The following is a 15,741-nucleotide window of genomic DNA, read 5'->3' as shown; positions in this document are numbered from 1 at the left end:
CACGTACTACCAAAGATCTTCGGCTCAACGGGAAAGAGGGGTTTCGCTGGAAATAAGACCGAGAATGGAGTGTCTCCATTCAGGACAGCAGACGGCATTCTATTTATCAGAAAACAGGCCGTAGCGACAGCGTCAGCCCAAAAGGGCTTGGGAACAGACATTTGAAACATTAGGGCTCTCGCCACCTCAAGGAGATGAYGATTCTTTYGTTTGGCTACTCCATTTTGGGCTGGAGTATCAACACACGAGGATTCATGAATAATACCATTTTCAAGCATATAGGACTGAACTGATTGAGACAGGTTACAGGTACTCCTTTGCATTATCACTACGCAAGATTTTTATTGATGTTTGAAATTGCGTTTTGATTTCAAAGTGAAAGGAACACAGATGATTAAATACTTTTGATCGATTTTTCATCAAATATAACCAAGTAGTTCTGGAATAATCATCAACAAAAGTAACAAAATATTTGAAACCAGTTTTAGACGCAACAGGACACGGACCCCAAACATCAGAATGTACTAATTGAAATGGGGACGCAGCCCGCTTATTGACTCTAGGACTCAAGTGGATACGCTGATGTTTAGCAAATTGACATGACTCACATTGTAAAGAAGATAAATAGGAAAATTCAGAACAAAGTTTCTTGAGACTCTGTAAGGATGGATGACCTAGTCGACAATGTACTTCGAAAGCAGATGCAAGACTGAAACTTGTCAAGGAGTATGGTATACATTGTTCAAAGATATATAGGCCATCTGACTCCCGTCCTCCACCAATAATCCTCCTCGTCTGCAAATCCTGAAATACACAGTAATCAGGAAAGAATTCAACACTACATTTTAGACCACGAGTAATTTTGCTAACTGACATTAAATTGAAAGAAAAGTTCGGTAGGCTCATAACTGAATGCAACAAGACAGACGATGACAATTTAATTGTGCCTGAACCATCCACTTGGGATAGATTTCCATCAGCAACTGTAACTTGGGCTGATGGGGCATGTTTGGTAAAATCAGAGAGAAGATTAGAATTACCAGTCATATGATCTGACGCACCCGAATCAATGACCCATTTGGAGGAGGATGACACAAGGCATTTACCAGAGTTACCTGTCTCAGCAAACGCAGCAGTAGAAGTAGTGGGGTTCTCATCTCCACGAGAATGAGAGTGGGCATGCTCCTCTTTAACAGTGCTATTTAGCGTGGTTGCAGAGTGGGCAGATGATAGCCTCTGATTTCTGGCCAACCGCTTCTGACAGTTGAACTTTGTATGGCCCAACTCATGGCAGTAGTGACACTCAACGTGACTAGAGTCAGAGCTAAAGCCTCGTGGATCTGTTGCCCGATCATTGTGACCTCCTCTAAAGCTCCCTCGAGAACCTCCGCGAGGTCCTCCTCGGAAGCCACCTCGGTATCCACCTCGACTGACCAAGGCAGCATGATGATCGGGAGGCTGAGCAGACTGAAAGTCCTCATTTCTAAGGACCCGAGCGAATGTCTCTTGAAGAGAAGGGATCGTTAATTCGTTCAAGAACTGTGATCTGATGGAATCAAATTCTGGTCATAGACCACTCAGAAAGCTTATGACAGCAATTTGCTCCCTTTGAGTCTGCATAGCTTTCACATCAGTGCTCAAAGGAAGGAGAGAATTCATCTCCTCATAAACCTTCTTGAACTCCATGGCATAGGTCATAAGAGAACGATCCTTGTTGTTCTCCACGATGAAATGCCTTACAGACACTGTAAATTCGTGAAAATGTTACTTTGCCCAGAATACAGGAAGTCAAGATAATCTATTAACTCCTTCACATACTCACAATGACTGACCAAAGTTGAGACCGAAGGCTCAATAGAGTTAATAATCTGCAAGAACATACGAGCATCTTGTTGTAACCAAAGGTCACGATTACCGTCAGTAGGAGGGTCAGAATCTAGATGAGAAGCCATTCCCATACTTCGGACATACAGACGGACCGTTTTGATCCATTCAAAGTAATTAGTACCGTTAAGTTTATTATCGGTAACTCTACCACTCGTCGGGATCAATTCAGGTATATGAACACTATCAGACGACTTGTCATCGGACGACTTGTCTCCATCTTTAGCCATCGGAGATGGAGCGGATGAAGATGGCGACCTTCAAGAAGCAAGAAACAGAAATTGGGATGATGCTGGCGGCACGTGGGGCGGCGGACAGCGACTGGAAAACACCGGGTCGGTCGTCTGAGTCAGCGGCGACGGTGCAGCGGCAGCGGCAGATTCCGGCGAGCAGAGGCGGCAGCGGCAGATATGGCGGCGTCTAGGGTTCAGGCAACGGTGGCAGGAGTCCGGCGAAGTCGGCTAGGGTTCCGGCGAAGTAGGCTAGGGTTCCGGCGACGACGGCAGGAGGTTTTTTCAGAGTGGCTCTGATACCATGTGATCAGAGGGACAGAGAGAAGAAGTATTCTTATTTACTGAATAATTAATTACAAAGGAGAGGCGTGTATATATATAGACACAAATAAGAAACCCAAACCCAAATAAGCAAAGGCCCGTACGGCCCATCAGAAACCCTAAACAGACATAATATTTACAATATATTCTAACATAAAGCTAGGTTAGTAATTCAAGGCTTTAGTCAAAGACAAGGAGTTGATTACTTTGATACATATGCACCAGTAGCTCGAATCAYTTCAATTAGGGTGCTCTTTGCTTTAGCTTCAATTTATAATTTGCCTATACATCAAATGGATGYTAAAACAACMTTTTTGAATGGTGACTTAGATGAAGTCTATATGAAACAACCTGAAGGGTTTGTGTTGCCTGGTCATGAGAATAAAGTTTGCAAATTAAAGAAATCTTTATATGGGTTAAAGCAGGCACCTAAACAATGGCATGAGAAATTTGATAAATCTATACTATCAAATGGTTCTACCCATAACACATCAGATAGATGTATTTATTCTAAATTTACAAAGGCTTATGGTGTGATCCTATGCCTTTATGTAGATGATATACTCATTGTTGGAACCAATATGGAAGGTATAATGAAACTAAGAAGTTTCTGTTTTCATGCTTTCAAATGAAAGACATGAATGAAGTTGATACTATATTGGGGATAAAGGTTAAAAGGCATAGTGGGGATTATGCATTAAAGCAATGTCACTACATTGATAAGATTATAGACAAGTTTCAACACTTGAATATTGAGGAGGCAAATACCCCATATGAGTCATCTTGTAAAGTGGTTGAGAATGATGGAAGAGCTATTGCTCAAATAGAATATGCAAGTGCAATAGGTTGTTTAATGTAAGCTACACATTGTACTAGACCTGATATTGCATATGCTGTTTGCAAACAATCAAGATATATGAGTAATCCTAGTCAAGATCATTGGAAAGCAATTGGAAGAGTTTTTGGTTATCTTAAGAGAACTAGACAATTAGCTTTATATTATGATCGCTTTCCTGCTGTACTAAAAGGATACTCAGATGCTAGTTGGATAACTGGCAGTAGTGATGGTAAATCCACAACAGGTTGGATTTTTACACTTGGTGGAGGGGCTGTTTCTTGGGGTTCAAAGAAACAAACATGTATCACCATTCCACCATGGAGGCTGAGTTTTTAGCACTTGTAGCCGCGGGTAAGGAAGCAGAATGGCTAAGAAATATGTTGTTAGACATGGAGTTGTGGCCATAACCAATGCCAGCCATTTCCTTACATTGTGATAGTCAATCTACACTATCTAGGGCATATAATCAGGTGTATGATGGAAAGTCTAGACACATTAGCCTTAGACATGCCTATATCAAAGAGTTAATATCGAATGGGATAATAACTATTGAATATATACGCTCTTGTAAGAATCTTGCGGATCCGTTTACAAAAGGTCTTCCAAAAGACATGGTCTTTGGAACTACAAGAGAGATGTGTCCGAAACCCATTCAGTAAAGTTGGCAACAATGGGAACCCAACCTTTACTTAGACTAAAATCTACTTAATGGTTCAATGTGGTACAAACAAGTTGTTGATTACCAACTGGACACTAGTTTAGATTGAATACTAAATAGTGAGTAATTCTTTTAAGGTGAGTATTTATACTCTTAATGAAGTGTAGATTTACTTTTGGAGATATCCATGAAACTGGAATTAGCACATGGCCATAATAGTGCTACCATGTTATGAACATCAATTAACATGTTATGTGTGTTATCTTTCCGAGTTTAACACTAAGAATCATGGCTCAAATGCTGTAAAGCAGCCATTGATTCTGTTAGGCTATTTGAAGAATATACACTATGTTAAGGTTCAAAGCGAAAGCTACCTTTACTTATGCATAATCTGTTGGATATTGTTAACAAAACCCAAGTGGGGGATTGTTGGAACTTATGGGTTTTATCTACAATTTTGTATATTATGTATCCCACATAGGTGGTGAGAAAGTTGTAAGTGTGTTAATAAGTACTATTCCACTCAAATGTTTGAAAGTCTTTTAGGAGGCTTTTGGAGGGAATTGGTGGATGATTAATATATATTAATTAATCAAAGAATTAGCACTTTGCACCTTTGCATCCTTAGAAAAATAATTTCGTCATTATTTTTATACAGAATTAATTCTGTTAATGGCGGTTATTTTTGGAGGGAAAACGTAATGGTAGTTATTTTTTGAGGGAAAACGTAATGGTAGTTAATGGTAGTTATTTTTTAAGGGACAACGTATTGGTAGTTAATGGTAGTTATTTTTGGTAGTTAACTTTCCAAAAGGTGTGTTGATTCATGAAAAGTCATGTTGGTTCGTTTTAACTACTATATAAGGGTGCATATGAATAGATAACATTATATGATACACTTTCAATACATACATAATTACAATTGTTTGATGTTCATGTGAACTTTATGTACGCTACATAAAGTTCTGTTAATTGAGGTTGAATCCTGGGAAGAAATTAGTCTCAAACCACCAGCGTAAATATTGGGGGTTAATATTCTTTAAGGACAGTGATTATCACGTCCTCAATTATGAAGATCTGCCATATTCCAACAATGTCTGATCCCATTATGCACTCTCGCACAAAAAATGTTGAGATTAACCATTATTTCATGCAAGAAATCTTAGTGTCAAATATATCTCTTACAAAGTACAACTTATGAATTGTCTTACTAAACCTCTTTCTACACAACGATTTATTTCATTGGGCACCAACCTCAGCATTCTTCCTAGACCGATGACCTCGCACGGGGATGTTCATATAATAGAAGAGAATATTGTTGCCAAGACAACTACAAATACAAAGTGTTGCTCCTATGTTCATACTAATTGTACTACCCATTGTTTTCCTATCATGGATTCTTCTGTTATAGATTTGTTCGGTAAAATTGTATATACACATAGCATCCTTTATCTGATGAGTTACACAGAAATCATTTACATTTACAAATGCTTGTCTCTTCTACTTCTTTTCTACACTTTGCATAATCTCAGACCTGCTTTCCTGGATCATTCAGCATTTATCATTTAGTTTTATCAACAATCCTGTTGTTCAAAATGGTTCATAGGTTAAAATAGAAAAATTTTGATTTAGATTAATTCCAGACAAGCCCTCTGATTCGCCCTCTTATTCATTTCACAGCGAAAAAAAACCCCTTAGCAATGTTACAAACCAAAATACACACACAAATTGAACTTAGAGAGGCATATACCTGCAACCGTTTCTTGATAAGGCCAATGGATTGAGCAATTGCAGAGGCATGGCTCTTCCAATCGCTCTCATTCTCATCCAGAATCGTCCATTCATTAGCAATGATGCCATCTACGGTAAGTCCATCGGAGGTGGACGGCTCTACAGCTGCTTGAGTACTAAACAACAGCCGTGTAGACCCACATGAGAAATTCAATCTCTTATACCAAATTGAAGAAACCCCAGATGCATTATTCGACAGTAATTCAAGCCCAGAAGCATGATTTTGTGGTTTATCGCTTGATGTGAAGAACTGGGAGACGAAAAGCGTGGAGATAGGTTGGTACCGAGTTAGAATGGAAGATGATCTTTGATATACCCGTCTAAGTATGTTTGATGACATACTAAATACTTGTGAACGATCTGGCTTCAGATTTGAAGCTTTCTTCAAGTTGCCAAAAACCCCAACATCGTGGAAAAACAGGGTTTATTGTCCACCCCCTAATTCTTGAGCTTTAGTTTCAAATAGCTTCCATTCAGTTTGAAAAATATCAATTTTACCCCCTCTTAATTTTAACTAAAAATCTTAAACCCATGAAAGACAGACAAAATGAATATATGTAAATTTAGGTGAGGGAATGTGTAAGGATGAGACTTAAGATGAGAAGCATGAGAAGAAATTGGACAATTGATTATTTTTGATCTTAAATTTATTTATGAATCGTGTTTCCGGTGTATCTTATCTCGGTGCATTCCATCCTAATGTTTATCCAAGGTAGAGATCGATCCGGTGTATCTTATTTCGATGCATCTCATTCTGATGTATATCCAATGGTGGAGATCATTTCTTATGTTTTTCACCTTAACTTTTTTTCTCATCAAAACTTATTGTAAATTTAATAATAAAAATGAGTTGGGTAACAATATTATTTTCTTGATGTTGTAATAATTAAATATTCAATATGATCATGAAAATTTATTTAAAAAATAATTTAATTTCTTAAATAACGAAAGTTAAAAGGTTAAAAACATTTTATTTCTTATTTACATTCGATTAAGTTTTTTGTATTACTTTGGTTGGGACGCGTTGTTTAAAACTAATGGTTATATAGCGGAAATCTCATATTTCTCCGTTTCAAATTCAAATATTAACGGTTCACATGTGATGACTTCAGGTCGTTCATGGTTGCTCTAGAGATCAATAGGAACGTAGTAATACCCACGGTTACCCGTAAAAAGGGTTTTTTTGTAATTTTACTTGTTTGATCAATGCATTGTTTAAAGGTTCGTTGTTGTACTTAGTTCAAACTAGAAGGGGATTCTAGTAAAATTAATTGCGTTAAGCTGTAACTCTTCATTTTTGTTCCGATGACCATGAAACCATTTGGCTCTCCTCTGCACTCAACACGCTTCTGTACTCCCTCCATCTCCCCAACATCCATCACCTTCTTCCGATCTCTGCTCATGGCGGCCCACCAGCAGTGCGGTTCACAGAAAACCCATTTGGATGACGACCCCAAATATCTAGAGAAGTACCCGGTGCCTCTGTCTCCGCCATTGCCAGCCGTATCCAAGGACATGGAGCTGAGCCGAGCCATGTCAGCTTCTTCTAAATCAGCTCTCTTTTCTCTATGTAGAACCGACGTGCTTCTCGAAGACGACTGGCTCATTGCCTTGAACAAACCCCAGGGGGTTTACTGTGAGACGATTTTGGCTTCTGTCCCGAGTCTACTCAACGATTCTCCTGATGAATCGAGGGAAGTCGGTGAGTTCTTTTATTGTAGTTATTTCATGTTATACACCTCTGTTTGATGTCTGAGGATTCCAATTTTAGTATGAATTCGTTTAAGTTACCAATTACATTTTAAGCTTTTAAAACTATTAGGAAAGAAACTAAAATACCCATGTCAAAATTCAATCTAAAAACTAGTATCTTTGAATCTTTAAGATCAAGGATGGAGACATCCATTTAGCAATGAGGGAGTATCAGATTTTTATTCAATGTTTTAATTAAAATTTTGTTCAAAATCTCATTGTATCAGATGATGTTTAGTTCCTGTTCTACTTCTGCTTGTTTTTGATAATTCATAATGATACTTGGTTGAAATTCATTGTGTTATTCTATACTATAAAAGACACGTAGGGGCCAATTACCAAAGGCTTTCCGGGTTAGTTGGTTACTCACAAGAGTAACCATGCTCACTTAAGATTCTCGGCTAACAAAACGTTAACCGCTAATGGGGTAAGAGTCTCCATTGCCAAGTTGCCATGCCTCCGGCAGTAAGATTCTTGGTCTTTGTAATGCTTACCCGGTAACGTAAGTGATCTGGTAAGCATTTGGTAAACGGCCCCTTGCTTTAAAAAAAGGGATTGTAATGTGGAGCTTCTATTTCACATTTCTGGATTTGGTATATGTTCATTTCCATATATCATGTGACTGTTGCTAGAACTTTAAGCCCTTGATGGACCTCTTACCAACTTATTGTAGCAGATTTAAATATGATGCATAATTGGTTGGTCCTATAAACTTGATGTCCTAAAAAGCATTGTATTAGGACGTTTAGACATTTTTGGGTCTTATAAACCCCATTTTGTTGTAGTCTGCCCTTTCAGGGCTCTTTTTGCACCCAGTTTGTTGCGTCTTTGGGCTTGTTGCTCCCATTAGGTACCATGTTTCTAACCAAGATTTCTTTATCGGCTTTCCTAGGACATTGGTCTTGCTAGCCCATGTATCTAAGTTGAACCTTACTCAAAATGCCCTTCTCGGCGATTCTACTCTAACATCATATAACAAATTTTCGTTTCATCCCCGCCATTTGCTTTTCTTGATATCATTCTGCCATCGTTGCCTAATGATGTGTTTGTTTGTATTCATAGGTACCCAATCAAAGAAGCTGGAGTTCCATCTTGCAAATAGACTTGATCGTGATACAAGTGGTGTGATATTAATCACCAAATCACATAAAGTAGCTGCAAAGCTCGTTAAGGCTTTCACGGATCACAAAATCAGGAAAACATACATTGCTTTCTGTGTCGGGCAGGCTCCAAAATGGAAAAAGATCACTGTTAAGTCTGGCCATGGTCGATCAAAGTTTGGAGCTTGGCGTGTCTATGCTGCAACAGATGTGGGTAGGACACTACCTGGTGGATCTTCCGTTAGAAACATGGAAACTTTGTTTGAAGTGTTAGCAATAAACGGACAAAGATGTTATCAAGAGTCGAGTGAGTTAGAATTAGGTATAGTTGTTAAAGAGAAATCTGTGATTGAATGTGATGGAAATAAGGTCGAGGTTTTGGTGAGAGCATTTCCTCAAAGTGGAAGAACGCATCAAATCCGCTTGCATTGTCAGTATCTTGGAATTCCGATAAGGGGAGATGTGAAATATGAGGGTGTTTATGAGTGGAATGGGGTGGTTTATGATGGTCACCAACTTCATGCCGAAAGCTTGTCTTTTGAGCATCCTGTGACTGGTTCTCCGATTGTTATTCAGGCCTCTTTGCCGTTATGGGCTACTGAAGTGATGGCATCATCTTCCGAGCGTTTTTGATACCATCCATTGCCAACATGATAAGGTGATACTTGCAGCTACATGTTTGATTGTTCATGTTTATGTGACTAGTTTTCTCAATTTGTGTTTGTCAATTGCCTTCTTTTTATTTTTACAAGTGAGGGTTTTAACAGAAACACACTTTAGGGATAGAGGATGTGTATGCGTACATCTCACCTGACCGAATTTTCAAGTGGGATACCGGGTTCATTTGGTTAATTGACTCTTCTCAAACGGGATGAACCACAACTTTCTTAGCAGCTTTAGCCTAACAGGTAAGAGCATCTCTAATAGATTCTTCAAAATGGAGAAAATGAAGTTTTTGAGGATTTTGGGTCCAAAACTTTCTCGAAGATGGAGAAAGTAGGAGAGAGATTGTGAAATTCTCCAATTTGGCGAACTCCCTTCAAAAGATTACCATGATAGAGAAATATTTTTTATTATATTCGTATCGATGAAAAACCTTAGAAATTAAATGTATAGGAGAGAAAAATATTAAATAAATGGAATATTTTAATAGAGGTGAGTTACTATGCAACCTTTTACATTTGTACAACCAATACAACTCAATCTCAACCGTCCATTTAATTTGATGAATGTGCGATTTCATAAAAATTTTGATTGTTTCCTAATATAAAGTATTGATCATGATTAATGAACTATAATCATCTTCCATAAATATTCAAATCATAATAAATGAACTCTTATCATTTTCATAGATATCTCAATTGATTAGGTTGCATTAGTGGTACAAATGGACATGGTTGCATTTGAAATATGCCCTATCTTAATAATATAATAAATGATGTGATCTTCAAAATGGACAAGCCATTGGGGTTGAATGTAGTTTCTTTTTGGAGATTTTGAATTTTGATTCTCCATTTTTGAGAATTTGTTGGAGATGCTTTAAGGAGATGGACATTCTTGTTGAATGAGCGGGAAGTATGAGGCTCAACTCCAAACACCATGTACCTACACGTAGAACTATGATTTACCGCTCTCATGATGAGGATGCTCTAGATGGTGGCGTCATACCATTCTTGCATAATGAACCACACAACTATGTGCTCTCGCTATCTGTTTTTTATCAGGTTATCTCAACACATTTGTAATCTAGATTGCTTATAACAATAATAACGTAAAAACCCAAACAAACCCAGTAAATCTCCTTATAGGGTAGAAACCATGCCTCAACCTTTGCTTGATGTGCTTGTTTTTACCCGACTAATACTTATGCCATCTTGTGTACTTATGATACAATAATACGTTTGTTTATTTGCAGATCGAGTTATGGAGCATGCTGTTTCCTTGTACACGGAGGGAAAACATTTAGCAGAAATGTTGGTATTTGGTTGATTTTTGTATACATAAAGCATACAAACCGAAAGTATTTGCACTACGGCCTTAATTGACTAAAAGAAGAGAAAAAAAATAGGCATATTTAGGGTTCATAGGCAAAAGTTTGATCGACCCATTAATTTTTGGCGGTTTTGAGCTTCGAATTTCTTGTATTCTAGTTATTTCTCTTTGATGGCGTTTTCCATGAGTGTTTTGTTGTTTACTGTTGCATTTCATGATGAAATTGTACAGAATAACAGTCATTATATAAATAATGTTTTAAGACATGTATTTTTGAATGATTTTTTTTCAATTTGCTTTTCGTGACTTGTCTCACAAGAAACCCAAGTTGTTAGATGGTTTAATGGTCAACGGTAGCGTGAAATTAGTCAAAACTTAAAGGATGGCACTTTTCGTGAAATTAGATAAGCAGCAGATCCGTTTTTCAAGTATTCAAACGTTGATGAATAAGTCAATTTTGACTTTTATTTGCTTCCTTAATTATTAAGTTATATATACTTGTATTTGATCATTTTCTTATTCTAAGTAAATTTGCAAGGATGTGTTTGGTATTTGTTGTGCTCAAACTTCCGACCAACTCATCAATCCAATGTGAAATAACTCAACACGAAACAACCTGATATCTAATCGAATTGTAAAATCTTCAAACAATAGGTATTGGGTTGATATTGAGTGACCTTTATTTGAATCTAACTCAACCAGATGACCCGTTATTTTATAACTTCTTTGATTTAATATGATTGTTGAACCTTTATTGTTTTATTTTTGACAATTGCACCATCATGTACTTTTTTTATACACATATTTTCAATCTATTCTCCATCTCTGTATAACTTCTTAAAATATATGTTTAGTAACTATGAAAACACACACACACACACACACACACACACATATATATATATATGCAAATTGAGAAAATTAATTGAATGTGATATATTTAAGATTTAAGAAATATAGATAAGTTGTACTAAATGGTTGATGATAAAAAAGAGATTATGAGTAGACTAGAGAAAATAACACATTCAAGGTTAGAAGAATATTTTAATGTACCAAAGTATCAACACCACCAACCCGACCAACCCATACGTTTGGGTTGAAAATTCAATTGAAGATGAAGACATTCATTGGCTAGTTATTTACGGATACACGGAGTGGCTAGAAATAATCGACGCTATCCGGAATAGCAAGAGCAAGTAAAGCCAGTAGTGATGAAGCGGATACAATCGTTAATTGAAAAGGTGAATAGCATGAAAGAGAAATCTATTTTCCCCGCTCCTTAAATATTTGAACGGTCTTTTCTCTTAGATAGAGAGTTTAGAGGGAGGAGTATCTTCTTGGGTAAGATCTTCAAGGCAAGGAAGCTTGGATATAGGTTGGAGAAGATAACTGAGAAGAAATAACTACTCAACTATTTATACTCGTTGCATTAAATGCAATTCAGAAGGTACAGAGCACGTGGCAAGCTTTAAGAGATGAGTTTGTCCTTTGTTGCAAATATACAGTCTTTGACCGTATATGAACAATAGTCTTTCACAAAGTAAGTAAGCATGCTTAGAGACAGTACAGTGACTTTGTACAATACTTTACTTTGAGAGATATGGATTTGTCCTTTATGTGTAGAAGGACAATACAAAAACTAATCTTGTTCAACAAGATTCAATTGATCGCTGACACTAGGATGACGTTGAAGGATTCATTAGTGTTCACTGAATCTTGAGTAGATTTCACATTTGTGTAAACGAGCTTGTTATTACTGAAAACCGCATCAGATCACGAACTTGATTGTCTTTGTCTTCAGCTTCTATCTTCGATATCGCTGAAGGTTTCGTGGTGTAAGTTTTGTCTTCCTGAAGAATACTGATCTCTGAATGAATTACAATACATGTTCAGCGACCATTGAACAGACTCAGTGATGATAGTTGAAGCTGAATACAGAGATAGTACATTTCGATAGATAAAATGGATCATTATCAAATCACTGAGAGAGAGATGATCAAAACAAAATAACAAGAAGAAAAAACCTTAGAAAAAAAAAGAACAAAAGGCAAAAAAAAAAAAATCCAAAAATGAATCACTGAATTTATGAGTTAGGATTTCAATTTTCACTTATAAGTTTCGCTACCATTTTTTTCTAAGTGTTTATATAATGATTGTCATTTGAATTATTAACAACGAGGGGTGGGCATTGTCGGTCTCAACCATTGGATTTGAGAATAATACTTATAGCATCTGACCAAACACTTAGATAGGAATATTTTTGTATACCGTGTTTCATAAGGTACATGTCCAATGAACTTCACTCATCAGATATTACCCTATTTGGTATCATCAGATCCTATTGTTTTAGGTTTCGGTATGTCACCTATCAGATCTGTCTCTATATAGTTGGTTGTCATTAAGACTTTCATCTGATCCTAATTCGATTGATTATTCTACCGGATAAAGGTTTTTAGTTTTACCAACTCTTAGGCAGTATCCAATATAGCACCTTTATAAAGTTCTATAGTTGGTAAATCCGATGTATAGCCTATATGTCAGATATAGATTAAGATATGATTTTTACTTGTGAAAGTCTAATATCTATGTGTATTGATCCAAGAGCAAAATGTATTCAACAAAATCAAAGACTAGCTGAAGTATGGTCAAGATCATCACCAAAGATATTTGGTTTATCATCTTGCCAACAAGAAAATCAATACAGGATAGAGTCAACTAGTAGTCTGATAAATACTACTACTGGCAAGCCAAATATTGAAATACAAACTTGGCCAACAAGTTTGTCTCTCCAACTCTTTTACTTTCTTCTTGGTATGAGAACATGTACAACATGTCAGCCTAAGCAAGTACAAAAGCATCATTCTATTGGTACTTTACTTGCTTACTGTTTCCTCGGCATACAAAGAATGGACTAAGATAACGAAATATTTACATCAAACTCAAAGGTTGAAATGAAGAGTACTGAATCAGTCAATCAAAAGAAGATACACATTAAAGTTGGACAGTAAGCATTGAATGCAATAAGGGCTATAACAGGTCAGCCCTTGTCATTCAATGCTACTTAATCATTTTGAAAGAACATCCTTGTGAGTGTTTTTGAAGCAAAACCGGTGTCATCCTCTGAAGAACTTCCTTAGGTCTTCGGATCTGAAAGATAACCTCATCCCCCCTCTCTTTCAGTTTAGCAGGTATTCCTTCCTAACTTCCGCAACAGATTTGTAATTCTTTGTTGTTATACAAAACATAGAAGAAAGAATGAAAAAGTGAAAATCTGTTGTGTTTGTATTCACCCCCCTTCTACAAACACTGATTGTATAAGTCATCACTTGCTAGGACCAACACAAAGTATGATAATAAAAAATTATATATTTATGTATAGTCATTCACATTAAGGTTGTGTCAAGTCACTGTAATGTAATGGATCCATAGACATAGGGGTGACATACTTGTTTGCCTAACATAACTAAATATGGGTGTTAAATCACTGAAGGACTGGAACTATAGATCGTGGTTGGTTGAAATCGATGATCGTGTGACCCATAATGATTTGATTCTGGAAAATGAGCAAACCTTAGTTGATTGGAGGACTTGAACTACAAACCGTGAGTGGTTGAACTCGATGATGAATGTTCTATAATAGAAGCTCTACAACATAGATTTGTGGCCTACTTTAGTGTTTCACCATGATCAATGGAAATCGGGTCTCCCCCGTTGTTGCAAGACGTATAATTGACTTTATTGTCTTATTGTTTAATTGACTTGAACTCTTTATTGCTTTAAACCTTATATTACTATTTTTTATGGTTTCTATCTTTATCTATAAATTCTGTTTTGTCTAACACTTTTTCTTAAAAATGACATGTATATCAGGATCCTCAGGTGGTGGGGCTCCCAAGGTTTGAGTGGAGCAATGGTTGTAGTTAAGGACATTTTTGGAGATAAGACTTTTGAAGATTTATAGCATCACACGTTGAACAGAATTCTTTTGGTGATCATAGTGACACCCGATATTAATCTTCACCTAGTTTGGTTTAGATTATTAGGTTGTTAGCTACCTTTCATGGTTTATGTTGTAAACACCTGTACTTCCCCATTGATTGGGTGATTCTTATTATTTAAGTATCATTTATGTAATTGTTTTCCAGTTCTAATTTACTCCTATAATAGGGGTGTTACACCATCTTCCATTTCCTTTCATTTAACTTTAACAACACTGGGAGCCAACTTATCTAACTCGTAGACTATCGATTTCTTCCAAGTACCTTTGTCATCCTCCATTGCCATTTCTTAAAATTGCCATCCTCCTTTCATTTCTCAACATAAAAGAGATGAGTTGGATGCCACATTTGAACCTTTAGAGAATCGAAATAGAGGGTGTATCGTAAGATGTACCATTATTACAAAGAATTAACACTTTTCACGTCAATGCGGCTTTATTTTAAGGACCATGAAATAAATTACACTACCTCGAACAATTGTGGTAGCATGGATTCCACTAAAAGCTGACTAAATCCTCCTTTGTCTAAATGATACGTACTAAGTATTTAGTATGTAAAATACCTTTTTATTCTCTTTAGATAGGTTATTTTCCATTTATATCCCAACTTTGAGTCATTTTATCTCTTTTCTCTATTTTTATGTTAAGAAGAATGATGAACCTATTTTTAGTGGATTTTGGTCTAAATTGAGCTTATTTTGGACAGATTGGAGCAGGTTGATGCTGTGGGAATGTGGTAGCATGACATGAAGGCAGATGAAGAAAAAGATAAGACTTGGAGTTGACTTACATGACTTGGGAAGACATTTGAGAGCTTTCTAAAGTTGAACCAGTTGTAGTTTAATCAGATTAGCTGGAGTTTACAAGACTAATTTGGTTGTTTTTTAACTATTAGTTTACTTTATTGTACCATTAGTTTGCTTTAGTGTACTTTCTAGTTTCTTTAGAACTAAAAGTGTGTGAATTGACTATTTTGCCCTCATTCCATCCTTGGTATAAAAAGGGATGTTGGGAGGAGTTTTCAACACACCTCAACACTTCTATTCCACACTTTTCTCTCAAGTAGTTCTCCAAACTACCTGGAGGACAAGTTGTCTTCTAAATATTATTAATCTTTTGGCATTTCGAGTTCCTTTTAATCGTTTTATTTAATCGCTTTCTTTATATTACCGTTA

The 15,741-nt window shown here is 36.6% G+C and overlaps 2 protein-coding genes across 4 annotated transcripts in view; one reads left to right on the top strand and one right to left on the bottom strand.

The window, feature by feature from the left end:
* The window catches only part of LOC112506587 (peptide chain release factor PrfB2, chloroplastic), a 17,497-nt gene extending 11,393 nt beyond the window's left edge, over positions 1–6,104 (bottom strand). Inside the window, exon 1 of the mRNA XM_025110739.1 lies at positions 5,685–6,104. Coding sequence (XP_024966507.1) covers positions 5,685–6,065 — 381 coding nt within the window. The 5' untranslated portion in view covers positions 6,066–6,104. The remainder of the gene's footprint in view (positions 1–5,684) is intronic.
* A 965-nt stretch (positions 6,105–7,069) lies between these two features.
* On the top strand, positions 7,070–10,809 carry LOC112506588 (RNA pseudouridine synthase 1). 3 transcript variants are annotated; one of them, XR_003068468.1, is made up of 4 exons: positions 7,070–7,427; positions 8,540–9,235; positions 9,358–9,485; positions 10,493–10,794. XR_003068468.1 is itself a non-coding variant. In XM_025110740.1 (3 exons), exons 1-2 carry the CDS (start codon positions 7,127–7,129, stop codon positions 9,208–9,210), a joined length of 972 nt encoding a protein of 323 aa, XP_024966508.1. In that variant the 5' UTR covers positions 7,070–7,126; the 3' UTR covers positions 9,211–9,235; positions 10,493–10,809. The 3 variants fall into 3 exon arrangements, 1 of the variants encoding a protein (XP_024966508.1); XR_003068469.1 differs by having other exon boundaries at positions 9,345–9,485; XM_025110740.1 differs by lacking the exon at positions 9,358–9,485 and having other exon boundaries at positions 10,493–10,809.
* Positions 10,810–15,741: the final 4,932 nt, after the last annotated feature.

This window comes from Cynara cardunculus (assembly GCF_001531365.2).
Source record: "Cynara cardunculus var. scolymus isolate 2C chromosome LG 2, CcrdV1, whole genome shotgun sequence".
NCBI classification, from domain to species: Eukaryota; Viridiplantae; Streptophyta; class Magnoliopsida; order Asterales; family Asteraceae; genus Cynara; species Cynara cardunculus.
This window is presented reverse-complemented; position numbering and strand designations above follow the sequence as displayed.

Excerpts from the sequence above, each read along its gene's own strand:
- LOC112506588 (XM_025110740.1), top strand. The coding sequence starts at position 7,127 with ATGGCGGCCCACCAGCAGTGCGGTTCACAGAAAACCCATTTGGATGAC. Across the intron at positions 7,428-8,539 it reads TGATGAATCGAGGGAAGTCG|GTACCCAATCAAAGAAGCTG; the intron begins GTGAGTTCTTTT and ends TTGTATTCATAG.